Here is a 27,864-nt window from a genome sequence, read left to right on the forward strand (position 1 = left end):
CCAAATTTATCCAGTATATGGAAGTTTAAAAAGACAGCGGAATGGTGGAGTCTTACATTATCTCTAACACCAGGAAAACAGGAAATTTCGGGAATATTCTCTCTTGATGTATTACTTCACAAAAAAGTGTGAAGTCCTGTACATTCCGATGCTGTTTTTCTTCATCTTCTTTTTCTCACGAAAGACTAAAATCTATCCCTTTTAAAGTCTACAAAAAAATGTATGGCAATAAGTCTCTATTCTACAAATGGAAACATAGTTCAAAAAGACACAATATAATAACTGACGTTATTTACTATTAAAAATTCTTCAATATCTCATATTGCCCATTCCATGTTTATAAGCGTCAAAACGTGAATCCACTCCGTAGGGTGGAGGTACGCCCAGCGGCATTGATGAATGACCATACTGCTGCATCTGATTAGCCTGCATTGGAGCTCCCATGAGTGGAGCCCTGCCCATGCTAGATGCTCCAGCCGGACCATATCTAGAATCGGATCCCCAGCTCGGTGCTTCAAGGAGAGGCCCTCCTGAGGTTCCACCAGGATACTTTGGAGGCGGGTAGGGATGAGCACTTCTTTCTTCCCAACCTGATCCACCAGACGGAGGAGGATATCGTGTATCTAAAAATCATGATTTAAGTAATCATTTTGCAGAGAAGAGAAGTCAACGGAAGAAGAGAGAGAGAGAGAGAGAGAGAGAGAGAGAGAGAGAGAGAGAGAGAGAGAGAGAGAGAGAGAGAGAAACAAAGAAAGAAAGAGAAAGAGAGAGAAGGAAAGAGAAATAGAGATAAGAAAAAGAGAAAGAAAATGGAGAGGACAGTAGCTTATCACCAAACAACGTCAAATCTGTGGGTTTTGGATGGTGGTTTGTTCAATTCTAGCGCTTATAGGTGTTTTGTTGGATAGTTGCATTGAATATTCATAAAGCACAACATTAAGAAGTGAAAGACTTGTCGATACACAATTGAAGTGTATCTCAATACATAGTGCTCATGTTCGACACACTTGGTAATACTCAACGCTCAATATTTGTTCTATACTCATTAATTAATATACTCAACATTCAACAATACTCAATGTTTTCCCTATACCCAACAATTGCGCAGACATTCCCGCTAAAAAAATTTCTGTGTGCTGCGTACTATTTGTATTTACTATTACTACTTTTAACAACTAACTGAAACACAAAGCCGCATAAGGCCAACACGACAACGCATGCTCCTCCTCCGTACACTCCAAATATATTTAAACAAGTTGGAATTACTGAAGCAAATTAGAACTTAGAACTTCTTAAAATTACAAGCTTGTTTGTTTTACTTTTAATGTTTTGTCCTTTTCCATTTTTAAATTTTTTTTTCGAGGTAATTAAACATAATGACTCGGTTTTAACCACTTTTTGAAATAATCAAATAATCGGACCAAAAATATAATGTTTAGTGATGTGATAAAATATTTTGTCCTGTCAACCAATATAATACGAGGTGCACGCATTAATCCAAGGAAACTGATATAAGATTATAACAATCTAATTAACTTATTAGCTTCATTGCACAAAACCTTCTTGCAAAATAAAGTGAAAATCTCTTCAAAACCTGGAACTTCTTTAAGGACGTGGGGGGATGGAGGGGGGGGGGGCAAATCCGTTTCTCCCTGGGTATCAAAGAACCCCAAGGCAAGATTGTTTCTTTATTACTGCGGAAGTTTCATTTATAAGTTAAATAATTAATTTAATAAAAACCTTCCCTGGAAACCCGTTTACATTAACAAGTGTGTACTAAAGTTTATCTTAAAATGTACTTAGGCCAATTCTCAATACCCAAAGATATGCTCAAACACAAAGAATATACTGTGTTTTTTATATGCAATAATATAAAACCCAGCAGCTTATCAACTGTTTCAAATTGTGTTCGTCACTTGTTGAACGCAGTTTATCAACTTGGCTTCAGAACGGGTCATTGAACCGGAATTTAAAAATTTGGGTGCTAGTTTTTGACATTTAAATTGAACAATGAAGGAAACTAAATAGAATTGAATCTTCGGCTCAGCATGGATGTAATAGAAAACTGCTAACAATGCAGTGATTCCTAGTAGAACTAGATAACAATGGCGTCAATTTAAGAAAATCTGGAGGGGAGGGATGCAAATTTACCGTTTTTATAATTTTTCATTGTACGTAAATACCAAAAAAGCATTTCGAATGATACCTTGAATGAAAACATTTTGAAATAAATCCAAACGATATTTTTCATAAATCTAGGAGAAGGGATCTACTATCCCGATTGACGCCACTGCCAGATAAATCCAAACTAAAATTAAACTTAAGTCAATTTTAATGGATTAAAATTCGGATTCTAATTTTAATCTGAATTTGTCATAAGTAGGCTGATTCTTTGCTTTTTCTGTATTTTATAAAATAGCCAGAGAAAGGTTGGTGTACATAACATCAGCTAAAGTGAGTGTTTTGCCTTTGGCTCGATGAAAAAAAGAAAGAAAGAAAAGAAGAAATAAATCCAACTAGCATTTCTGGTTCCAAATAAGTTCAACTAATTCAATTCAACCCTGGTGGAACTCAACCCTACCTAGGTTTTACTTTAGTCCTATTTACATCAAACCCTTTCTGATGCAACTCGACTTCCATTTAAATAAATCCGAATCAACTCAACAATTAATTGTTAGTACATATCTTTTAGTAAAACTGACAATTATCTGACTTACACGACAATGTCTTTCTTTATTAATTAATTATTGTGTTTCTGATTTATGCTATTTTAAGTGATTTAGCGATAGAGGTTTCAAGTCGATCAACACTTTTTTTTTCAGGTCATCGCCTTGAAATTCCCGTGGGTTTTCCCAGTAGGAAAGGCTCATTTGAACTACCCTTAACCCATGCCTAACTACGTTAGTTCTGCCCTAGGATGGATGATTTTTAATACAATTCTGAAAAAGGTTATGCCAGTCTTGGTAAAGCCAAGACTTATCTTTCTTGACTTTACTCCAATTAGGCATTACTCTCGAGTTTTTCATCACTTCCACCAAGTTGATTTTTGAACTAGAATGACTGACTGCTAGGTTAAATATTTTTTCATATCTTATGGCAAAGATTTACTATCTTCTTGTTAGACAATCTGGACATGACAAGGGAGGGTAAATCGCAGGATTTTCCTACAATAGCGAAAGTCTGGCACTTGAAAATTGAGCCAAACCTTTTGGAAGAGCTTCATAGTGTCCTCTGGGGGGATGGGCGACAGAACGAGCATCACGATCTCGAGCAGATTGAGGCGGCATGTCACGACGTCCTCCAGATCGATCTCCACGAACATCTTTTGGCTCATATGTATCCAATACTCTTCGTCCTGTATCCGCACCACGCATAGATGCCTTAGAACCATATCTACAACAATAATAGTATAATATTAGAATATCATAATTATAATATCGAAATATAATAAAAAGTACAAATCAAATCACGAGCTATGCTCTACGCTAAGATTTCTTCATTGAAAACTGAATTTATACGTCGGTATTCAGAGACACAAAGTAATTGATATCCTAATTGTCGCATGTCATCACTTCAATAATGTAGTCAGTTCCATAACTGTCATATGACATCAGACACAATACAATGGATACCATTATTATGACACGGTATCAGTTCAATTGATTAAACTTGTAATCTACTGCACATTGGACCCCATATTAATGGAAATGGTCAGGTTATGAACTCCTACTAAAGAAGTTACGACGTACAAACTCGTGACAACTACATCCACTGGAAACAAACATATACCCATATTTGTGATGCACTCTTAATTTGACTTCCTTCAAACCATTTTCCACGGGACTAGCCGGGTTGAAGAACAATCGTCGCCAAGGAGAAATACACTAAGCGAACAAGTTTTGATTCCAACAAACTCGGATGCTCTATAAGAAGGCGAAAAAACTTTGATAAAACTCGATTAGAAAAACTTACACCTTTCTTATTAGACTATCTTTATATATTGTTGATTTGTTATAAAGTTATACAATATTTTTTTACATAATGTGGTTTATTGTACATTGATATACAGGTGTCTTCAATTAATTCTAGGTTTCGTTGGATATTTAGCTGGTTTTGGATAGATCATTAACTTTCTTACTTTTTTCCAAACATTCTGCCACATACAATAAATGACAGAAAAAAAGGTATTCGAGGTCAATTTTTAATAATCTAGAAAAAGCCAGATTTAAAAAGGCTTCCAAAACAACATTAAATAGAGTTAACCATAAATGTATCCCCTTCCTTATAGGCCATGGAACCCATGGGGGGGGGGAATACTTACTTTGTCTGTTTTAACGGCTTTTCGATTTATTGGAAAAAATATATCTTATCTCATATATAAAGGAAAAAAAATATATATAAAATGAAATTTGGCAATATAATTAATTATTTTGTTTTACGAGTGGCACTCATCTTGGCTGACACTTCAGTTCCCTCAATCCTTTTCAATCCTGGTTTCTTTTTCTTATACAGAATTTTGGATGAGCATCAACGATTTCACTTATTGCGCTTGAAATTTTTTTTTTTTTGGGGGGGGGGGAAGGTCAAATAGCCAAATGGTAAATTTGTCGGTCATAGCTAGATTGGCATTCTAACGTTGTAACAGAGTTGTAGACAATTTTAAATTCTGCTTCTTCTTAACTACTGTAGATAACTATTTAACCACATAGCCACAATACTTAATTCAGTATTTAGTGCCATACTTAAATGTCACTTCTGTTGCCATAAAGAAATATCTTGGACTTCAAAATTGAATCAGGCGAAATTTAAAGATAGAAAAGTAGATAAAAGCCCAAGACACAAGTAGAGGTCATCTTATATGTTAATGTTTTCTTCCAGTAATAATAATAACTTTTTATAGACAATACTTATACTAAGAGATAGTATAGCCCCGACAAAGGAAAACATTACCGATCACGAGAGGGCTGTCTCGTTTCTACTCTTCGATCTTCTTTTTTAGCTGAAAGAGATCCACGCGAAGTCGAGACATCTTCAACGCGTCGAGAAGAACCCTGTTTCCTATCATCAAATCTTTCGACATTAGCCTTGACTGAGCGATATCTTTCTTCTTCATAAGTCCTTTAAATATAAACCGACATGATTACGGAAACCTTATTGAAGAAAGGAACAAAAGATCCAATAAACTTTGGCAACAGGCTATTCTATATTCCTAGAAAAGCGATGCCGTAATTTAGCGGGTGCCATAAGACGGTTGCTAATAACGGCCGTATTTACGGTGACCAATCTTTGGTTTTTAGACACTGGTGCGGTCGTATGCAATTTTAGTCACTCAGTACTGACTCGAGCAGTGTGTCGTTCGTTGGTAAAAAATAGACTATTAGTATATCTGGATGATGGAGTCATCGGGAAACGAAAAAGAATTGTAGTGCAGAGGGTCCATTTTAAATCTTAATTTTTCCGTATTTTACCGTGATGGCTGGAAAGACACACATGATTTTTGAACTGTTATCCCAATATAGATATCCAAATTTTGCTTCAACTGGGATCAGCTATACTTTTAGATTTGACATTGTATAACACTTTATAATTTTTGACTTAATAAATAAGTTTGTCATTTTGACGCGTCCATGTCACGTTTCCACCCACTATTTTGGTGACGCTACTCAATGCTACATAAAAAAGAAGAAAAACTCGGTGTATTCTCATTTTTGTGTGTTCTTTTTAATAAAACGAATTTAGATTTAATTTGCTAAAGTAGTTGTTGTAGAACGGAAACTTAAACCTATCACATGTCAAGTAAACAATTCAGAAATATTGTCCAATTTCCAATATTTCCAAATTTCTTAGGTTTTTTAATTACAGATCTGAGGTTTGTATTGAATCATCATAACCTTATATCTTACCTCTGTAAGTCAAAGTGACTTAAAAATTACCTCTATAACTCAAATTACAATAGATAGATTGTCATTTTATTTTCCCTTAACCTCCACAAGTCAAAGTTTATCTCTGTATCTCTATGGCTCTGACTTGTGTTGTGGTGAATTGTTAACAGTAATAACAGTAATGGTTTATTACCCATGAATTACTGTTATACAAATAGATAATTATGCAGTCAAGCGTGTTAATAATATAAGATATCTTAGTGCTATAACTGATGAATGCCTTAGTTTTATAAACCATATATCTTTTTATTAGTAGTAGTAAGAATACAAGAAATGTTGGAATGATGAAAAAACTTAAAGAATATATTTCAGAATTACGTGATGAGATTACTTTATTTTTGTTTAGTCATCCATATTTGGTACATTGTGTGAGTATGTGGCCTATAACGTTAACAGGTCATTTGAACGGATTTTCACGCATGATGCACAATATGGCACTGCGAATATTGACTAGAGATAATGGAAAATCAGTTAAACCTCAATATTTGCAGTTTAATGTTATCCCTATGTCAGCCCTAGGGGAAATTTATCATGCATTGTTCATGTAAAAGCATTGATTCAAGTTATTTCCTAAGTGTTCTTTAAATTTATTTATTTTTGATGATGAAGTACATGATTATCCTACACAATATGCTAATAATGTATGGATACCGAACTGGATTTTTAATTTCAATACGTCACATTAGGCCAAATACTACAACTAACAACGCAATGCAGGATCAAGCCGGCAAGCACACATCTACGTACAGTCCTCCTACATCCCAGTCTATTTAAAATCTTCCTTTTTACACCCTCCCACGAAGCCTTCATTTCCCTTAAATCTTTCCTTACATCCTCCCATCCCGTTCGGGGAGGACACGCTTGTCGTTTTGGCCCAAGAAGGCTAGCCAACAAGGACAATCTTTGGTAATCAGCCATCCTTTATCCACAGAACATGTTTGAATAGTTTCACTCTCAAGCACCCCCCCCCCCAAAAAAAAGAAGATTTTTATTGGATGGAAGCGGGGTTTATTTGGGTGTGTTGGTAAGTGGAATGAATTATTCTTAGGAGAGGTTATTGCGACCAGGAGACACGCAAGTGCAATTTTTTTTTCTAAACATTCATCATAACCACAATAGAACCTACTGTTTAAGACAGCTCGGCTGGCAGTATAGCTGCGGTACCCAATTAATGACGTCACATAAAAATTATATACATAGCCAATTACTGTGCAAGATTTATAAGACCTTAATAATCAAGTCATTATCTGCTAAAGAGTAAAAAAAAGTTTTTTTTAAAATAAATGTTCATATTTGTAAAGAAAAAGGGGGAACTTCAAAATTTTCTCTCAATGGTGTTATTTTCTATGCTCAAATCAAAACAATACATAATAAGAAAAAAGATACTTCCAGACCCACGGATAAAAGATAAAGGAGAATTTCATGAAAAGTAAAAAATTACTACTTTGAATTTTAACAATTGGGAAGAACTAAAACGTTTGACACCTCTTTAAGGTCGAATGGGCTAAAAACTGGAAGAATAGAGAATTGAAATTTACAAGAAGTATATACTTCAGATAGAATAGATATAGCTTCTTCTTCTCTGGTCACACATATCGATAGAAGAACAGATCCATTTAAGGGCCCTTGTGCCCTTAAATGCGCCCTTTCTCCTTTTCACTATTCTTATCTATTTCGATAGGATGTTTAAGAACCTTAGAACTGATGTTCAAATGGAAAGGGCTATTACAAGCTGTGAGAGGTGAATTCACTTTTCTTTTTTTATTAAAAAAGAAATCAGCACATAAGGAAACTAATAATTCAAGAAAGATGCAAAATGTTATTTTTACACACTCAAATGAAATCTATGTCCGCCCTCAAACAAGGGAAAAATTACCTGGATTTGCTTGAGGCTTCATATCTTGCAGAAGCTGCAGCAGAAGGACCATAACGGTCAAGAGGTTGCTCAAGGGCAGGACGTTTTTTCTCTGGATAGTAAAGATCCTCAGTAGCGTGACGCTTAGGAGCTGTGACAGCTGCAGCGCGGCGAGCTTCTTCTAAGCTAAAAAAGGAAAGTTCAAACCATGAGAAATACATTTAGATGTGAATACAACTACATATCTTATATAGTAATAGTTGCGCTTGTTTTCTCTCTTTTTTTTTCGGATATTATTAGGAGCACTTGAAATTCAGCAATGTCTGAGAGTAGAAATCAAGATAAAATGGGGCTTCTGCAAAGATTAAATTTAAATCCCAGTTAAAAAAAAACTATTGAAAATACACAGGAAGAGGTGTTTACCCCCCCCCCCCCAAGGAATTTTATTTTGACTCTTAAAAACGCATCAAAAATGCTTATAAACAAAAGTTTGGTCTGTTTTATATTTTTTCTTAACGCGAACATAAAAACGAATATGAAATTGGACAACTAAAAAAAAAAGAAAAAAAGAGAGTAATTTTTTAAATTAATTTGTTCATAAGAAATGGAACTGAAATACTTTCTGTTATTACCATTTTTTGTTACATAATTGCGTAAATAATCCGGAATTTTCAAACGATCAATATAGCAGTAGTTGGAGAGCTAGTCACCGTCTCAACAGTCAAATCACCATTAAAAAACTACGATACCACCTAAAAATTAACCCCCCTTGATTTGTCTAAACTTTCTCAACAAGTTTGTCATTAGTTTGAACATTTTAGCCGTATGTCAAGCTAAATGCACAGATAGTTAATACTGGAGCCTATCACAAATACGCATTTTAAGATTGAGCCTAATCTTGGAAAACATGGCTCAATCTTAGAGACAACATCTTCAAGTTGGAACAAAGCATATTACCGTATATTATTTATAAATTGTATCTGAAGTCAACGTCCAACAATATGAAGCAAACGAAATACATTATTTGTAACCTTCATGATTTTATACCCACTAAATGTTAAGATTCAATAGCGATTTTGCAGCCATTTATTGCATTATGTTGAAGGTGATTTAAAAGTAGTAAAAGGGCGATTTAAAACAGAGAAGCCTCAACTAAGAAAATCGAATTCATAAGCGATCCCCACCTGTACGCCTCGTAGGTGACATTTTGGGCGACATTTAGCTTCATTCTATATGTGATTTGTCAGATTCCATCTAATGGTGTAGACAAAAAGACGTTTTGAAAATTAGTTAAATGACATTCCCAAAATGAAAAAAACTTTTTCGCGTCAAATTTATGGCAGGGGAAATTGAACCCCCGACCCCGTACCACCAAGCAGAGCATCAATCCACAACGCTACTGCAGGATAAATACTCGTAGATATTGCATAAAAACTTAAAGTTAAAGACCTTCGTACTCACAAAGTTAAAGACCTTTAAGGAAGGGTAATCAAAAGATGTCCCTTATTGGGGTGAGTGGTCTCAACCTTTTGATTGTAGGCCTAAGTGTTTTATGAAGTGCTCTACATATAGGGATGCAGTTACCCCACTCACTCCCTCCTTTTGAACAGTAAACACTTCTCGATATGCGAGGTATGCACAACGACGGAGATATCCAGGTTAGATAAACTTAGGTATTTTTGCAGACCACACTGTCTTTTTATGACGTACAAATAACAGTTCAATAGGGACAAATCCTTTTATTTGACACACACAAAAAACCCTGGATATTTCGGTCACATATACAGTGGCCATCATCAGCTGATAAACTATTTATATTTTCTTGTTCTTTCGCTATCAAATAAAAGGATTATCCCTAATGAATTGTTATTTGCAATTTAGATAAACGTCCATGTACATTTCTAAAGTTCATGTAGGAAGCAAAGATTCATTATTACAAAGCGAACAATATACTTTATTTGTCACGTTCCATGGTTTTATAGTCAATAAATGTTGAGCTTTACAACTGATTTTGTAGCCTTTTATTGCACAGAAGAAGCATTCGTTGTAACATTTTCAATATGTTAATTTAGCGTACTTAAACGGGCTGTACTTTAATATTACGTAGTGATACAGAAGGCACCCAGCCCAACCTATAAAAATTATGAAAACTACATATCCATTGCAACTGAGACGGTTTTAGTTATATACAAAAATACAAAAAGCCAATACATTAGGGTCGAGGTGAACATAACCATTCTTTTGGCGCCATTCCTGTTTACTTTATAAATGCGCATGACATCCAAAGTCTATAGACCAAGGTCAAGATCTAAATATATTTAGCCAAACTTTTTCAGACATGAAGTGTATGCGGAAAAACGGACACATACATTCAGCTTTATTTACTTTTTAGATGCACTTAACCTAAAAGATTAGTTTAAGATGAACATTCGAAACTTCTGAATAAAAGTCAGTGCAAAAATGTCGCAGCGACAAGAAGTTACTTCATTTTTCATAATCATTTTAATTAAAAAAAAGAGAGGTCACAAAAAAAGGTCAGGCACATCACCTCTCCCTAGACATATTCTCTCCCGGAAAGTAATACCCACATGCAAAATTGACCAGCCAAAGGGATATCAAGATAAACGAAAAGAACGAAGAAAAGAAGGGATTCTGGAATATTCGACCTATATCCCAGAATGCATGTAGAATATATAGTGCAGAATCAAAGAATAAAGTGGTAATAAACTGCAATTTTGACCCGCAAAATTGCTTCCAAAAATTGTTATTTTTTAATTTGACAATTTTGATATCAATTAATACAACAAAATAACCGAATTTTTATACTTGTTCAAAATGTATGAATTTCATGAGGTTTAATGTCACACACCAAGCCCTCTGAGCATAAGAATATTCACATGATTTTCAAAAAATGGCAGAAACACCCCCAAAATGGTTAGAGATTTTAACGAAGATCACACCATCAAATTCAACACACTAGAGAACTCTGTTTCAGCGCCTATCTACAAAAGTCTAGAATTTTGAATTTGTTCCCCAGAAGGAATAACACACATGCGTGTTTATTTACATTTGTTGTTGTTGTTTTCTTTCTTGTGTTTCCCAGGGTGACCGTATTGAACCAAAGGTCCTAGGACCATGTTTCCCAACTTGGGGTACACACCCATCGGTGAGGCGAGGGAATATTTTGGTGGGTCATGGGACAGGACTTGCACTTTTCGGTCGACTATACCAAGGACTGGGTGTTTGAACAGGTTCCTATTTTGACAGTTCCAGACAAATATGCCCATTAGCAACAGCAATCTATATATTCCTATGAAAAATCAAAAATTTTTGGTTTTATTGAGATTCATCGGAGCAGCGAGCATGTAATATTCTTAGATGTTCATAATATCTTCAGTTATGAGAAAACACGTTTTGTATCAAGATGATCATATACTAATATTTTCCTTCATCGAATCTTCGCTTGCGATGCTTGGAAAGCAACCAAACACCGCAATATTCTGATTTTTGATTTGAGGAAAGAAATGAAATTAGGAAACAATACAATTGTATAGTAATATAAATCATAGGTAAGTATTATTATGCAAAATATAGGTAAACATTATAAAAAGTTGTTTTTCAAGTAAGACCCCCCCCCCCCAAGGGGATGGTTCTAACAAGATACCCGATGCATTATTTTGTGGGTGATAGTAAATTTGTGTCCTTGCGGAAACACTATACCAAAAAAAAAAATAAAAAAAAAATTATTTCTGCATTAAACTCAGGAACCGTTTTTCTTAACGCTTGCCTTTTATCAAGTGTTTGAATCCCTTTCAGTTTAACTGTTTAGAACCATCCCCCATTCCCGCCTTAGTTTCGTTGTGGGAATGGGGCTGCCCCTCCCTCTACCAAGATTTGTCCCTTCTACAGATGCTCTCACGTCATTTTAAGCAAAATAAGGATAAAGGAAAATACATAGGAAAAGAGCGCTTCTTATTGCTAAGTCAAAAATTTCGTTGTTTTGCAGCTTACGACAGCATATTAAGATTAATTATTTCCTAGCAAACGTGTGTAAGAGACAAATTACAAGATACACTCTTGACCAAATAAAAAACAACAATATTTTGCTTATGATCTTTGACTATCTGCAAGAATTAGCGGGAATGGAGGATGGTTCTAAACAGTTAAACTGGAAGGAATTCAAACTCTCGAATCCCTCGGTGTAAGTGAGTTCATTCAGTTTTCACTACTATGCAAACACAGACTTCATTCAAACTAAAATTAAACTAAAATTTTCAGCCAAATTATACATGGTTTTAGGAATGACAATTTGAAATTCACAAGTTGACTGAAAAATTAATAGCTAATAATGTATTTTGAATAAAAACAGATGTTTGAGCTGTACTGAACTGAACTGTTCTAGCCCATAAGAATAAAAAAAAAGAAAAAAAAAAATATAGTTGATGGTTTCATGTGCAAATTATTTCGTTGAAAATCTTCATACACCTTTGGTACATATGTGCTTAACAGAATACTGTACTTGCGAACCTCAGGGTTGGCTGACCTTTCACAAACACAAAGGGCCTATTAGCGAATTCTCCCAAGGGACTATCTATCACCTACAGCTGTCGAGATTGAAATGACAGTGAAATTTGATACCTCTTTTGTGGTGAACGTGTCAATCAAAACGGGACCACACGAAACTCCCTAAGTGACATATTACTCGAATGAGAATTGCTTTTAGCTAATTTTTAGTATTTTCCAAGCTAGAGCATTTTAGTTTGTTAGAACATTTTTAGAAACTGCCCTTTCCTGAACTTCAAGCAGTAAATTCTATTCCGTTTATTTAAACATGTAAAAATTCATTATTTCTGGTGACATAAGTTTCATTAAAACTAAATATCTCTATTTCCAGCACAAAACGTAAGAAGTTAATTGATCTGATTACGAAATTCAGGAAATTAGGTTTCCACTTTTAGTTTTCTGTCGTTGCTTTGGATCTCATACCAAAGCCCTACAACTTACAGCAAGACCAGCCAATTATCAAACAAATGGTTCAGCTATGCAAAATAAAAAGCTTATATGGACGAGATAGGGGATCCTTTTAGGCACTGCATCCTCTTAATCATTAAGAAAATTTCTAAAGAGCATCATAGAATAAACCATAGTCCGGTTATGCCAGGGAGCAGCAGCCCTATCTTTCAAAAAACTAGTAAAGGAGGAAGAGGGGAGGGGATCGGGCCCAATTGCTATCTCTCATCAAATGTATTTAATTTTTCTGCAGGATATCAGTTTTGACAAGGTCTAATATACCCAACTCCTCTACTAAAGTGGGTAGGTGAAGAATGGGCCAATAGTAGTTTCCAAAAGATGCGAAAATACAGGTTCCTTCCCCATAGAGGCTCATGGACTACCCGTAGACAAAAGAAAAAGGAATAAAAAGGAAAAAACATATATTTGTTGACAACCCAATCATTTCTGGTAGCAACCCTAATTTTTAGGAATTTCCTCGAAAATACATAAAATTAAGTCAATATAGCGATTTGACACTAAAACTAAAGAAAAAAGGCTTTAACCATGTTTGCTTCTAAACACCTTTCAAGTTATCGTCATCATGGCGTCTAGCTTACATTAAAAGTAATAATAATAATAAAAACTAAGGGAGTACTTACTGCATTTGCCTTCTAATTTCTTCTCTTTCTTGTTCGATTCGTTCTCTTTCAATTCTCTGACGGTCCCGCTCAAGTCTCAAAAGCTCTGCCTTTTCACGTTCCAAAGTTTCTCGCTCCAACCGAAGACGTTCTCTTTCCCTATCAAGAGCAACTGCCTCCTGCCTTGCACGTTGCTCAAATTCTCTTTGCTTCTCCATTTCAATACGTCTCCGACGTTCCTCTTCACGACGTTCCCTCTCAAGCTCTCTTTCACGCTGACGCTCTCGTTCATCCTAAATATTTCAACGCGATTATCCTTGCTTCTATTAACCAATCTAAAACTAATCTATCTATTAACCGATGAACTGATTTTTTTTCATACAATCTTAAAAAGTCGGTTTATGCTTAAATAGACTATTTTTTTTTCTACAGTTAGACAAGGCTTGATGACCATAACTACTTGATTTTAATTCCTTTGTCCTCGCCAAACTTCCATGGGGTTATGCATCTTTTGATTACAAATTTTTCGCACATCTGCATCGTTATGTTATATGCAAAGACAAAACAAAGAAAAGAGGGAACCAACCACGTGAAATGGAATTTATTCACTATATATTGACATCATCCCTGATATTAAAGCCAGATATATATTTTCCCCAAACATATATTACATCCCTTGTATTTCGCATTTTTATTATTGTAAAGTACACCAAAATAAGGTTCTTTATCTTTCTGTAAGCTTTTTTTATTATTATTAAAAGTTCTAAAAAAAAAACTTCCAGAATTCAAGTTTTCATGAGTAGCATTATTTTGACACATAAAATTACATTACGCGCAGTCTTTGAGCAGAGGAAGTTTTAATTCTGATCTATCTTCGCTTCTCTCACGTCCCCTACCTGATGACAACTGTGACAACCTGACACACGGATGAATACCATAATAGCATTCACCTTCTTCTCACCTTTATATAAGTAGGACTGCAGGTTGGACAGGATTTGTTTTTTTTTTTAAACTTAATTAGTTTTATCTATTTAAGGATTAAAATTTCAATAATCAATTTCTCATAGGTGACTTCTTCAAGAAAAATCAAAAAATCAATTAGACTACATATATATAATTGTCATTAGTCAAATAGCTGTGGCTATTGGCTCAAGTAGCATTTTCTCAATTGTCCGAGAGGGGGAGGGGGGTGTTACGTGCCCCTAAAATTACCCCTCTGTCAGAACGACATTTGTGAATTGACAAAAATTAACTACATTACTGAACCGAATCCAGAGAGCCAGTGGAAATTGTTTCCAGCATGCGATTTTTAGCGCCTAAGTCAAATTATTACCCTCATGGCTTTATTAGAGCCTAAGAATTTCATTAATTTTCTTATTTAGTAAACCAAGATTTTAATGAAATGAATTGTTTGAAAAAAAAAAAAAACACACAGCGTCATAACTGAGGTGCAACTAAAAGCTTTTTAATGAGATAAGTGGATTACGACATGGAATCGTTGTTTATTGTCAAACAATTAATTTTTCAAGTCGACAGTTGTGAAAGTCTTTAAAAAACACCACCTTTTGCCACGGTTTGTCCCTTAGATCAAGAGAAAACACAGTACAACTATAAATCTAGAACTAAGGCCTTATTTCTCCGAGAACCTTAATATATGTTTTTGTCATCAGATCCATAGTAGTTTAACGACCATATAAATAAATCTATTGGCAAAGGAAAAACGGTATCTCACGTAGTATTGGCAAAGATTTACTCTTCTAAAATTAACTCTATCGCTTATGATCGAAATTATGCTCTCAAATATCGTCGCACCTGACATTCTTAGAAAAAATGTGTTCAATCCTTCCTTATAAGTTCCCTCGAAGGAGTGCTGAACAGAGCAAACATAGCAAGCACATTTTCTTTCATATTTACAATTTATGGGGAGAATCCTCTTTGTCCCTAAGGAAGGTTTCAAGTGCCCTACACTAGGTTATAAAATATCTTTGAGACCCTGTAATCAAAAGGGTAAAAACCAACTTAAATTATTTACCCTTATCGCTTTGTGAGTCAAAACTGGAGCTGGCCTAGGTGGTCGAGCTCTCCTTGCAGAGCGTGGTCCTCTTCTAGAGGCAGCTCCTCCTCTACCACCAAGGCCTCCTCTGAGACTGGGCCCTCCTCTAGGGCTAGGTCCTCCTCTTGCTTTAGGTGGCTCTGGTCTTCGCGGGGTGCGTATCTTAGCTTTTTCCACCGGTTTTTTGTCGACAGATTTACGTGCCATACCATTTTCGGAAGGCTTGATTTCCGCTTTTTTCTCAACTAAAATCAAACAGAATGTTACTTTAAAGTTGAAGCATAAAAAAATTATATAATTTCAAGTCAGTGGAGAAATAGTGTACTAACATTCAAAAGTTTGTTCTTATTAAAGCAAGATGCTTTTACCGAAAAACAGAAAAGTAGGAAACTTATATCGTAATTTCCAGCGTAAAAATATTATCTTACGAAACTCTAGTTTTTAACAATAAGAATTCAACAGGAACCACATATCCTGTGCACAGAAGATAGGACATCTTATATTTCATTATCAACAAAGGTCTTGTTAACATTTACAATCTTAACCATTTCTAGCTTGCTCTTCGACTTATAAATAAGGTTAAATTGTCTCAATTCCACTAATAACAATTTACCCTTCTTTCATGTATTGACTTGGATCTGATTTTTTCTTTCTTAATTAGTTAATCACAACCTAAAAGTGATCTTATAAAGTCCAAACACTAAAAGATGCATCGTAAAAACATGTATACTTTGACCCTGAGTAGTTCAGCAAAAACAAATAGACATTTCGTGCAAAACCATTAGAGTAACTTCAACCTGTGAACGCCCTTTTGTTGAATCTATATTAATGAAAACGTTAAAGTTATTCACAGATGTTTTCCAAATTTAGGAGCATTATATCAAATTCTAATCGATACTTTTGATATTCTAATATACTTCCGAATTCTAATTAATATTGTAGAATAGCTCATATATTAAACAGATTTGTATGTGATAATTTTGGTAAAAATTTTAACAAACGACTTTTTTGGTGATTTTTTTGAGCGTGTGGCAAACAGTGCAAAGCGAAATAATTTTATATACATCTTAAAAAGATACGACAAAAATAAACGCCCCAAATTTTTTAAAGTAAAAAAAAAAACACTTGTTTATATTACAGTAAAGATTATTCCTTTTTGTTTGCGTTTAAATTGACATATTCATAAAACAATATGAGCTATTTATACACAAGCGTGTTGAGAAAGAGAATAATCCGCTAATTAGATTTTTCTTAGTTCTCATAAACTTATGTTTTTCAGCATAAACAGGCGTCCCAAAAAAATCTCAATTTTCACATCCACATTTACGTTACACCTACGCCACTTTTTCGTTGCGTTACGCCACATTTACTTTAAGTGTCCCTGTTACAACCAAAGGTCATATCTCATATTGTCGAACTTCTGCACTGAAAAAAAAAGAAGAGATTTATCTACATAATTTCTTCTGTTTTAAATATTTATTTTCTTTTACGTTGACTTCCTTAGACACGACAAAGAAAAATATCAAAACAAAGGGCTCACAGGGCTGAGCCAAATACAGAAAACAATGAAATTGGCAATATGTCAGAATGATTCATTTGATGTTTTTCTTTGGTATCAATATTTTTTCTTCCGAAACTATTCCACTCCGTAAACTCGGCGGATCTAAAGATGGTTCAAAACTCGGTATTTATAGGTCTATTCAAATTTTAGGTTATCTATGGGTTTAGCTTAATTTTATTATAGATAACCTACTTGCCGTCCAAGAAAAAAGGCACGGAGAACACTAAAATGAGTTTTAACTGATGTCTAACTGATCATAGATATATGCCGTTTAACAGGATAGAGTAAAATATTCACTTGGCGTGTCTTTTTTACAAGGACAGGTAGCAAGCCAGTCGCTCAACCTAGCAGCAATGGAGATCGAAAATCAAACCCCGTAACAAGGAGAGCACCTTCATTATACTATCCATATGTTCATAGGAGAGACTAGAGCGAATAATATAAGCATTTAAGCATCGAGTTTACTGCAAGATAAATAGAAGAAACCACAATTTAAGGCTGATGACTTCAGCAAGTACATCCCATTTGAGGAGTTAATATTTTAACTAACTGCAACTGGGGAGTCAGGTTATTATTATTACTACTACAAGGGGTGGACCCACTATCAGTGGGCCGAGGCTCATGGCTTCAAGGCATATTGTGTATACACCCCAAAAAACTATGCTCCATTTATGGTTAGGGGAACAATGTGGGAGTCACCTTACCTTCCTTGGGTTTGGGAGCTCCTGCTGTAGATTTACCTTCCTTGGGCTTGGGAGCTTCCTTTTCCTTCTTTTCGGCCTCTTTCTGTGTTTCTTCTGTTGTCTTTGGCTTGGGAGGCGTTGTATCACTCTTTGCCTAAGTAAAAATGACAGAAAATAGAAAAAAAATGAAAGGAAAGAATAAATCTTAAGTGTTTTACAACTGGAAAACAGGCTTTATATACTGTATTTTCACAGAATGAAAGAAATCACAGTAAGAATTTTGTGCGCCGATATTTAAAGTCTGGGCCATTTAAAGGACAGTTGTACTCAGTTACTTTCCGACCAAGATATTCTACAAAAAAAAAGTCGATAGCTTTTTATTCATTTTCACAAAATTTTATAGCGACCCCTGTCTATGACCCAACCTACACTTTAAAACAATACATTACCATGATGTAAGTACTTATGTAGGAGAAATTATGTATAGCACTTTCTGTCATTTTTGCTTTTGTTATTACTCAAATAACAGCATGGAGTTGTTTAAAGATTTGACCCTGCGAAGCTCCAGAATTGGTGCTAAGTTGTTTTAATTGTTTTTCAGTTGTGCTATTCTTTTTGCTCAACGGTTCTTAAGAATACGCCAGAAGTTTTTAATATTATTTAGGTCAAATAAATTAACACGCCAATCAAGCAGCTTAATTTTATTTCCATGGTAACGTCGGCAATGAAGGGGGGCAACTAATGCCAAGTTTTTCTTTTCACTCAACTAGACTATCTGTCTTGGCTTTTTCTACAATTAGCCGTGACTTGATACCCACAATTATTCCATTTTAATTCAAAGAATTCAAACATGGATTAATTTTGAATTATTTAATGGGGTTACACTGCCACACAGAAAGCCTCAAAATTGGAATACTGATACATGAAAATCAGCCAAATGAATAAATTACAGCATCTAGGCAGACTTAATCAATTTGAGGTGACTTGGCACAGCGCTGGTAATGACGCACGAACTCGAAAAAAAAAAAAGAAAAAAAACGACACTGTCGAAATTAGTTCGAACAGTATAATATTATACATGTATAGCTGCTGTCGAGAATAAAGGTTATATATAACGCTTTTGAAACAAAAACAAAATTCTATTGTAGAGCTGTTGTAGCACGTAAGGTGTAGCCTTCCATTCACAAGCTCAAGGTCAGATTTACAGTGTGAATTTCAAATTAGTAGACTGGCCTGCAGCCAAATTCCTCAGTATAAACTAAGGTACAGAAAAAACGCATAAAACCAACAACCCCTTTAAATTGATCATTTCAACCTACCCTTTCGATAGTAATGATTTTACCATCCAATTCGGTTCTGTTGAGCGTTTCAAGACACTTCTCTGCACCTTCACTTGTTCCCATTGTCACATACCCATAACGACGAGCACCGGGAGTCTGGGCATTGGTAACAATCTTAACACCATCGACCTAAAGGAAAACATCAGAGCATAATAGGATAGCCTATTTAATGAATATAACAAATTATATTGCAAGTGGATTCAACAACAATTGGAAATACAATAAAACTATCATTTAATCTAATCACAACTATTTTGAGTTATAGAGAGTGAACAATGCTAAAGTAGTTTAGGGTAGAAAATAATTTTCTACTAATCGAACCACAAAAGGGATAAAAACCAAGGGATAAATCCTTAAAGAATCGAATATTACGACCAGCAAACAAAAAAAAAGTAAAATTGTACAAATCCTTTTTTTAACCTTAACTATCCTTTATCTGGTGATAATTGCTGTCGTAAGTGGTGTAAAATATTAAAGACTTTTAAAAAATATTAAAAACAATCCCATTTCAGAATTTTTCCTCGAGTCAGCAAGCACCAGGCCCTTCCAGTAAAAATAGTTAAAATCTTCTTCCTCATCTTTAAAAAGAGGGCACACACACCGCCCCTCAGGATCAACTATCTTTTTGTCAAACAACTTTTGCCTGTTCTAAATTGGAAGGCAATTCACCCTAAGCTGAATCCATCAACATAAAATCGTAGCCAGTAAAATAAATTCAAAATAAACTTCCCCTACAGAACTACGTTTATCCTGATTATAATGTTTCAATGTTGTAGAATTTAAAACCACAGAGTACCACAAAAATAACGAAGTACTTGCCAATGCTGAATATCTTGACCCTCTAAGAAAAATTGTACCTGGTTTTCTCGCCAGGTACGATTTTGAGGAGCTAAAATGAGGAGAAACACTTACTTTGCCACATTTGGTTAGATGAGCCTTCAGATCAGCAGCTTTAGTGTTTGGAGATAATCCTGAGACCCAAAGATTCCGGCTTGCAGCACTACTTGCCTTCTCCGCCACAGCTAGATAAAAAAAAATATTTATATTAAGTAATACTTACATCTACAGGGTGTCCCAAAAAGAACACTGGATTTTAATCTATTATAAATCAAATTTTTTATTTGAAACAAGCAAACAAAATACACCAGTCTCTTCAGAAGATGTTTTAATCATACCTGATACTTGCACATAAATACAGCACAAATAACATACGTATCCAGTGCATAATTTTGGAGAGCTGACCAGCTCACATATTCAACTTTCAAGCGTAATTTTGATGACTAGCCAGGGAGGGGATTTCAGATTGACTCAAAGGGTCATCTACGACGACATATAGATCAAATCAGATAATTAAAGCGGATTCACTAATTAAAAGCTTGCTCTTAAATATACGAATTGAAGAGGTAAATAACACAATAGATTGGACAGATAAAGCTTCAATATTGCAGTTTCAAAAAATTAAACATTATTTTTCTAAATGTTTTCTCACTCATACATGTTTTTAACAACTAAAGCTTCGAAATATATAATTATCCTGAAATTTTATTTGTGATTTATTACGATTTCTCTTTAAGTCTTGTCAATAATGGATACCTAATTTTCTGTCTAAAGGATATTCCGATTAAACACCAAGGATTATATTTCCAACTGAGGAGGCGCTTCCAGGCTTAACACAGGTCGCATTCACAGCCAAATTCCTTATTTTCGTTGGTGAAATTAATTTGTACAATATTCAAAGAAGGTTGAAAATTTAGTTGAACCAACATCTACAATATGGCCAATCAGTGCGAAGGTTCTAGGCGGTTCTAGGCCTGACCAGGGGGGGGGGGGGGGGGTTCGACAAGTGTGACTATGGCGTGGCTCAGGTATCAGTCAGTTAAAGGCCAATTGGCATGCACTAATTGACATTTAGTAAAGGAGACCCACCGAAAAAGATTTCTAATGATAGTAAAAAAGACATTAAAGGACATAAAAACAAACAGTATTTTGCGCAGATTTAGTTAAGACAATAAATTTGTGTTTTTTGACCTACCCATCGTATTTCTGTTTTTCCTCTTTTTTCCATAAACATATACATAAGCAGATTGTTGAATTCAACAGTTTACAATCTCGGGTTAATGGGGCGACAATTTCGAGCCATGAAGAGTCCATGTCTCCGGACCATCTGCAACCAAGTCACCGGAACCCGCCGATTGGCCAGAGGTCGAATTTGACAGTGTTGAGCTAAGTTTTGACTTGTCCTCCACGTCGTTTCCACCAATCAGGCACTGGTTTGCAGCATAAGCTTTGATTTGTAAAAGTCTGGCCGGTCTTTAGAAAACATAGCCAAACCAAGACAAGCGATGGCGTCCAAAGATAGTTGTGATGTCGTACTTCTGGTCATATTGTTGGCAGATGATCGTATTTGGGCTTCGATCGCTGAAACATAACCCCACTATGCTCCTCAGGCACATGTGTTTAGAAGTTTTAGGGCGTGTGCCTTGGTGAATTTTAAAGGCCACGTCTCGCAGCCTTACAGTAAGAAAGATCGGATTAAGGCATCCTAAATACGGATTTTGGTTCTCCAGTGCATTCCCTTGATTTTCCATAGTGTCTCCCACAGCTGTGCGAAGACAGCGGAAGCTGATGCAATGCAATGTTGGAATTCTTCCCTACATCCGCCGTTAATGTCAATGTACGATCCAAGATACTTGAATTTATTGAATACTTCAATCTGCATTTGGTCAAGGGTTATAGGGGTAGAGTTTGTGTCAGGGGCATTAGACATAGCATATATATGGTATCCACATCACGTGCTATCACCACTACGACGAACACTCAGACTTGCTCTAATTACATCCCAACCAAAATGCAGGATAGTCAAAATTAAGGTATTTTAAAGGTTAAAACAATTAGATAAAAAGAGCCCCAAAATAATATCACGGGCTAAAAGGGGGAATAAAGTAATTTACAATATATAAAGGGCTAGTATTTACATTTTGAGGCTTAAAATTGCTCGTAACAAGGTACTTGAAGGAAACTGAGGTTAATAGTCATAATTAATTTGTTATTATTTATTGTTTATTATAATACTTCATAATGTTTATATTTTATATATTATTATTAATTGTTACCATACTTAACCGTGAATTCAGTGTTCACATTATTCACTTTGTCACGAAACATAGTACCCTTTTTTTTACAATTCTTAGGAAACAAGGGGAAAACTTTTCGCAAGAAACCATAAAAACAAACTACACCCTAAGTGATCAAAAACAAAACTCACCTTTCTTCTTGGCTACTTCCGCACTGGTCTCTGAGCTGTAAAATTATAAAATATATTAAAAATTTAGTTAGTAAAGGTCAAGAATTTAGGACTAAATAATGTCTGAGACATTAAAAACAAACATTTTTAGCGAGTGAACAAAGTAGAAAATGAGAAGAAAAGGCTACAAAATATATATTTGATAATATTTTTACATAATTTTTTTTTATTTTGACTAGGGTGATCAGTCGCTTTCCGAACAAATTGTCTTCGATAATTTAAAGATTTTTAGTCGAGCTATGCTTATGAAACTTTCAAGGGCTAGCCATTATGAATGATTTCCGAAGGATAAATTCACCTGGCTCAATTACTTTCTTTCTAGGACCAAAGAGTTTGTTCAGAAAGCAATCGTTTATCTTATGCTGCGCTTTTTTTATTCGTTTTATCCTACTAAAATTGACAAAAATATTAGTATTTTTCTTATTCTGTTCACTGGTTGATGATATTCCTCGTATTTTGTTCCTTTTCATTGGTTTGATAATTAAGGAATGAAATTATTAAGACAAAGAAGACGATGAGTTATACAAATTACACTGTCTTTAGCTTATTATTTCGCATACATGCACATTAGCTGTGAAGCCGTCTCGTCCAACAAATATCATGATTTAGGCGAATTTGCCTAAAAGCGTCCACAATGTTCATTTAGTTATCCTAGTTTCGCTGTTCTACACTGTTTTTACCCCCCCCCCCCGCTTCACAATTGAAGTACTGCGGGCGGAACTTGTTTCATAGATCATATCGTTTTAAATAACGTGATGCAGACAAATATAACGAAAAGTCCTATCAAGAAAAATGTAACAAAAAGTCCTAAAAGTACATGAATTTTAGTTCTTGCTAAGGAGAAATTTCAAAACTCATCAAGATTAACTGCTTTTCTTAAAAGTCTATGCTAGCTAAGACTCTTATCTTAAAGTTTTAACTATGCCAATAGCATAAAAATTCTGCTTTAACTAGACATAGAATGCAGAACTCCACTGGCTTTAGTACAAGTTAAATTACTTGTTGACGCTTTGAGCGTTGAGCCCAAGGCCAAAGAATAACCAGCTAAATTTATAAAGCAGTTAATTTAACATTAAACATTTCCTGACATAAAAAAAATAGATGAGATCATATTATTTTTTGGGCATATTTGCATCAACCTTAATAACAAACGAGGTAAAACAGAGATATTATCTTAACTACCCAGTTCAAATATTAAACGAAACACCAGGTTACAGAGAAAATAGAAAAAAAGAAGCAAGCATACTTCGAGAAAATTAATTGGACAGCTGAAAAAATATTGATCCCCACTTGGTCTTGCGCTCACTTTATTCTTTTTTTAATCAAAATACCAAAATACACGTTTTCCAACGAAAATATCCCCCAAAAGGTATTTTTCAAAGTCTTGCGTGGAATGTGGGGGCAAAACCTGTGGAGGGTAAAATCTTTTTACAAAAAGCATCCTTCTGAAACTTCCCTTGAGACATAGCTAAGGTTTATTACAAACTAAATTTTCCTCAGATTTAACTACAGATCATCATTATGGAAACTAAGTTTTAAAAGGGATAATTCTTGCTAGAAATCTTGTCTTAGAAACTAAGATAGAATAGACAGAAGTGCAATTGAAAGTTGACCCTGTTTGAGAAAGGTTTACCTGTAGCAACTAAGACTGAAGTATTGTTTGAATTGGTGTAACAGCTGATTTTAATTCGTGAAAGACAATGATAAGAATCCTTCAATTTTGGCCGATAACGTGATTAAGGCGAGTAGCGTTAATCATATTGAAATAGAAAATCGTTCTATTTCTCTTATTAATCTTGGTGTTGAAGTCTTGAAGCCGGTAAATATTGGAATAAGAACTCTTGAATTTTGGACAATAACGTGCTTAAAACAAATAACGCTAATACCACTAAAATAAAGCATCATTCTGTGTTTCTCATTCATCTTTGAATGAAGACAATTTGAAAGTCTAGCTTCTGAATTGCTATTGATTCGGATGGGGGGGGGGGGGGGGGGGGTTCTCATAAAATTTAATTATAATTTAGGAATGCACAACAAAAGAGGAATGGACGGATCTCTTTAAAACGTCTTTTTTATTTATAAAACAATGCCAAATCTGTAATCCGCTATTGTTCCATTAAGATGCTTAACTAAGCATGCAACGAGCACTTCTCAGACTAAAGCACCACGAAATCTTAAGAATTTTGACATACATCGGCTTTATAATATATGGCACACAAACTTGCATCACATTCAGACAGAGATCTAGTGTCCCGATCCGTATTGGCCTTAGAAGGCTTGGTACTATTATGAGTTCTTAGTAGTAATATTTTACAGCAAATGAGCTCTCGGGGGGGGGGGGGGGGGCTAGGAAGCAGTTATGCTGTAAAAACTCATAAAAAACTACGAATATAAATTTTCGGAGGTAACGAAGTAAGAATTTTGTTATTTCAGTGTTAAATTAGACAAGAAGTTTACGTAAAGATTATCGGAAGTAGTAAGACCATTGTCCATTGTAACAATAAACGGGCAAAACATTTATTTTAGGGCAAACAAAGAGTACGTAAAAACGACCTCTCTGGCAATTAGATACCATTTGATATATTAAAATGACAGATCAAATGAAGTAACTGTAATTTCTTTGACTTTGTATAAGTATCATTAGCCTTCTTACCCGCCTTTAGCACACAGAACCAAGGGCACCTTCAAGTTTTTTCAGGAAATTTTTCAAAGAAATTTCAAGAATTCCATGTTTTAAAAACCCGATTTTCAAAATTTGAAGCCAGAAATGTATCATATTTTTTCCGATGGGTACAAATTTGCAACCCAATTAAAATCTATAAATTTAATTAACAAATCAAAAGAAAACTAACCGAGAACTGACGACTATTGAGCAGCCCCTAACCTACATTGCAGTCTAGGCTACAGTTATAACATTTAGCAAATAGCTAAAAAAAAGTAATAAAACAGCAGGATGAGACCCTGAGTCCTTTTTGTAAAAAAGGGGCTCCAAAAATGAGTACATTTGAAAGAATATTAATTCATTCTGAAAAAAAAAACTACTGCTAAACGTACACAGCCAGTAATCGATACTTGAGTACAATACATATTTCTTTATAATTAAAAATGTTTTGTCGTTCCCAAAAATAAGACAATCTTTATAAATTCTGATCTCATGATAGGATAACCCGTAGTCAGAGTTCAAATAGCTAAAAATAATATTCAGAGCTATTGAGGAAGTCAATAAAGAGGTTCCTAAGAATTTCTTTTTTCACTCCCCTTGGGTTTCCCCCAAAAGCTCAGCACTTTTGGGGAAGTCAATAAAAATGTTCGTAAGATTTTTTCACTCCCCTTGGAGTTTCCCTATTTTTCAGATTCAATGCCAAAGAAATTGGTATTACAGGTAGATAAAATGACATTCTAAGGGTTAGGAAAAGGCTGGACAAAGCAATTTTTAATTTTTTCTTTCTGATGGGTATTCAGCATTTCTCATATGACATCAGTTATTTTTTCGCCTAGTTTCTGCAAGGTTGTTTAGTTTGTTTGATTTATATTTTTATTTAGTTTTTCAAGATTTTCTATTCAATATTCAAGATTTATTACAGTACAGTACATTAAAGATAGCCAAATAGGCAACTAGGCTTAATGACTGCTTTTATTTGCGATATTTTCCCCTTGAAATAAACAACTCTAATATAGCATCTTTTTTACTTCGAATAGTTTTTTGAACTTACAAAACATTCGTCAAATATATAATATTTTGTTTGTTGGGATATAGCAACAGGAATATAAAAAAAAGTTTTGTTCAAAAAAAAATATTTTGTTGAAAAAAAATATCGTAGATTCACAAAATAAAGTTGCCATGACAGGTAATAGTCGTCAATACACCAATGACCAATTTAACCTCATGTTCATACAAGATTCTTAAATCGTACAACTTTTACAGCAAAAGCTAGTTCAATTGCTAATGCTTTTATTTATGAAACTTGCCAAAAAATACTTCTTAGCACGATAAAAGTGCTGAATTACAGTTCAATTCACTTAACAGCTTGGCAAAGCAATTAAGACTGCCTAAATAGCAACTCAATTGTAGTGACAAGCAATAATTTATATCGTCTGAGCACGTGCCAGAGCCCAGGGCTTATCCACTTCTGCTACTCGACAGCCCTATCATAGGATGACAAAACTAGACTTAATTTTCTACTTTCTAATGAATAAATAATATACTTAATGGATCAAACCGTGCCTCGGAACTCGGGAGACTCCGATTATAGCATGCCTCACGTGAGAACTTCTCCTTGGAAGAGCAACGACTCTTTAGGCAAATACAGCGGAAATACGGAACAACTAGGTATTTAATAGTTACTTAGTTAACTCTATAATATAGACGATCAATTATTAGGTATTTAATAATTACTTAGTTTAGAATTCTATAATATAGACGATTAGACATCGATCTACAATTCAGATGACTAACGATTAGGTATTTAATTATTACTTAGTTTATAATTTTATAGTATAGACGATTAGTCACCCGTCTACAATATAGATAATTAACAACGAGTTACTTAGTTTTGAATTATTTTCAAATGTTTTTGAAAAAAATTGAAATAACAGGATAATAAACCTGTTCTTTTCTTTTGTGGAAACGTTTGAGATAGAAGTAGTAAGACCAAACTACAAAATGCTGAGAGAAATCGAAGTTCGGACTGACTTATGAAATTAAGAAAAGAAAGGTACGGTCAAGGGTGTTTATTTTAATAACATTTTTACGTATTTCTTCCCATCTCTTCTGTTAAGAAAAAACACAATAATTCGAATTTTTGGAAAGTCTTAAAGAAACTTAAAGAACAAATCGAAAAAAAGAGAATAGAAAGGTCTTGAAGAAAGTCTTGGCATGAGCCCAGATCATTTGAAAGCTAGTAAAACCGAAGTCAAAAGTTAACAAAGCTTGGTTTTATTATGTATTTAGAAAGCCTTTTGTTCAAGGATAACTTGAAGACTATATATCTAAGTGATAGAAAACGAGTTAAAAAAAAGAAAAACTTCTCCATGACTAGTAGACATTTTTGATGAAAACAGAAATCAAACAACAATTTTTTATCTTAAGAATAACAAAAAATAAGATTTCCCCAGAAATTATGAAAAAACAAGAGAAAAGAAAAAAAACCTACCTATCATGGTGTTTAGAACCACTTTTTTAAAAACTCAAATAGCTAAAGTGCAGAATAATATTACATACTAATTCAATAGAATAACAGTAGTCAGATAGACATTAGAAAGGGAAGACCGTATTCTTATTGGTGAAGAGTAATCAATTAAAACAAGTATATACAATTAATGTTTTGATTGTGTATGTACTCACAAAAGCTTATTATATCTGAAAAGGGTGAGTGCTTTCCATGCCTCGATTTTTGCTTTTATCAAAAAGCACAAAGAAACAATTGAAGTTACATATCCAATGGAAAGTGTATTGTCTGAATTGTTTGACGAAATATTTATGTTTGTGAAACTAAG

General features: G+C 34.5%; 1 protein-coding gene across 2 annotated transcripts in view; it reads right to left on the reverse strand.

The window, feature by feature from the left end:
- Window positions 1-221: 221 nt before the first annotated feature.
- The window catches only part of LOC136028085 (SAFB-like transcription modulator), a 53,004-nt gene continuing 25,361 nt past the window's right edge, over window positions 222-27,864 (reverse strand). For both annotated transcript variants that reach the window (XM_065705697.1, XM_065705696.1), the window contains exons 8-17: window positions 22,330-22,364; window positions 19,977-20,086; window positions 19,044-19,193; window positions 17,746-17,878; window positions 15,460-15,725; window positions 13,449-13,720; window positions 7,819-7,983; window positions 4,951-5,118; window positions 3,206-3,393; window positions 222-623 (exon numbers count right to left, since the gene is read on the reverse strand). In XM_065705697.1, coding sequence (XP_065561769.1) covers window positions 310-623; window positions 3,206-3,393; window positions 4,951-5,118; window positions 7,819-7,983; window positions 13,449-13,720; window positions 15,460-15,725; window positions 17,746-17,878; window positions 19,044-19,193; window positions 19,977-20,086; window positions 22,330-22,364 — 1,801 coding nt within the window. In that variant the 3' untranslated portion in view covers window positions 222-309. The remainder of the gene's footprint in view (window positions 624-3,205; window positions 3,394-4,950; window positions 5,119-7,818; window positions 7,984-13,448; window positions 13,721-15,459; window positions 15,726-17,745; window positions 17,879-19,043; window positions 19,194-19,976; window positions 20,087-22,329; window positions 22,365-27,864) is intronic.

The sequence above is a fragment of the Artemia franciscana genome, chromosome 6, assembly GCF_032884065.1.
Source record: "Artemia franciscana chromosome 6, ASM3288406v1, whole genome shotgun sequence".
Lineage (NCBI taxonomy): Eukaryota > Metazoa > Arthropoda > Branchiopoda > Anostraca > Artemiidae > Artemia > Artemia franciscana.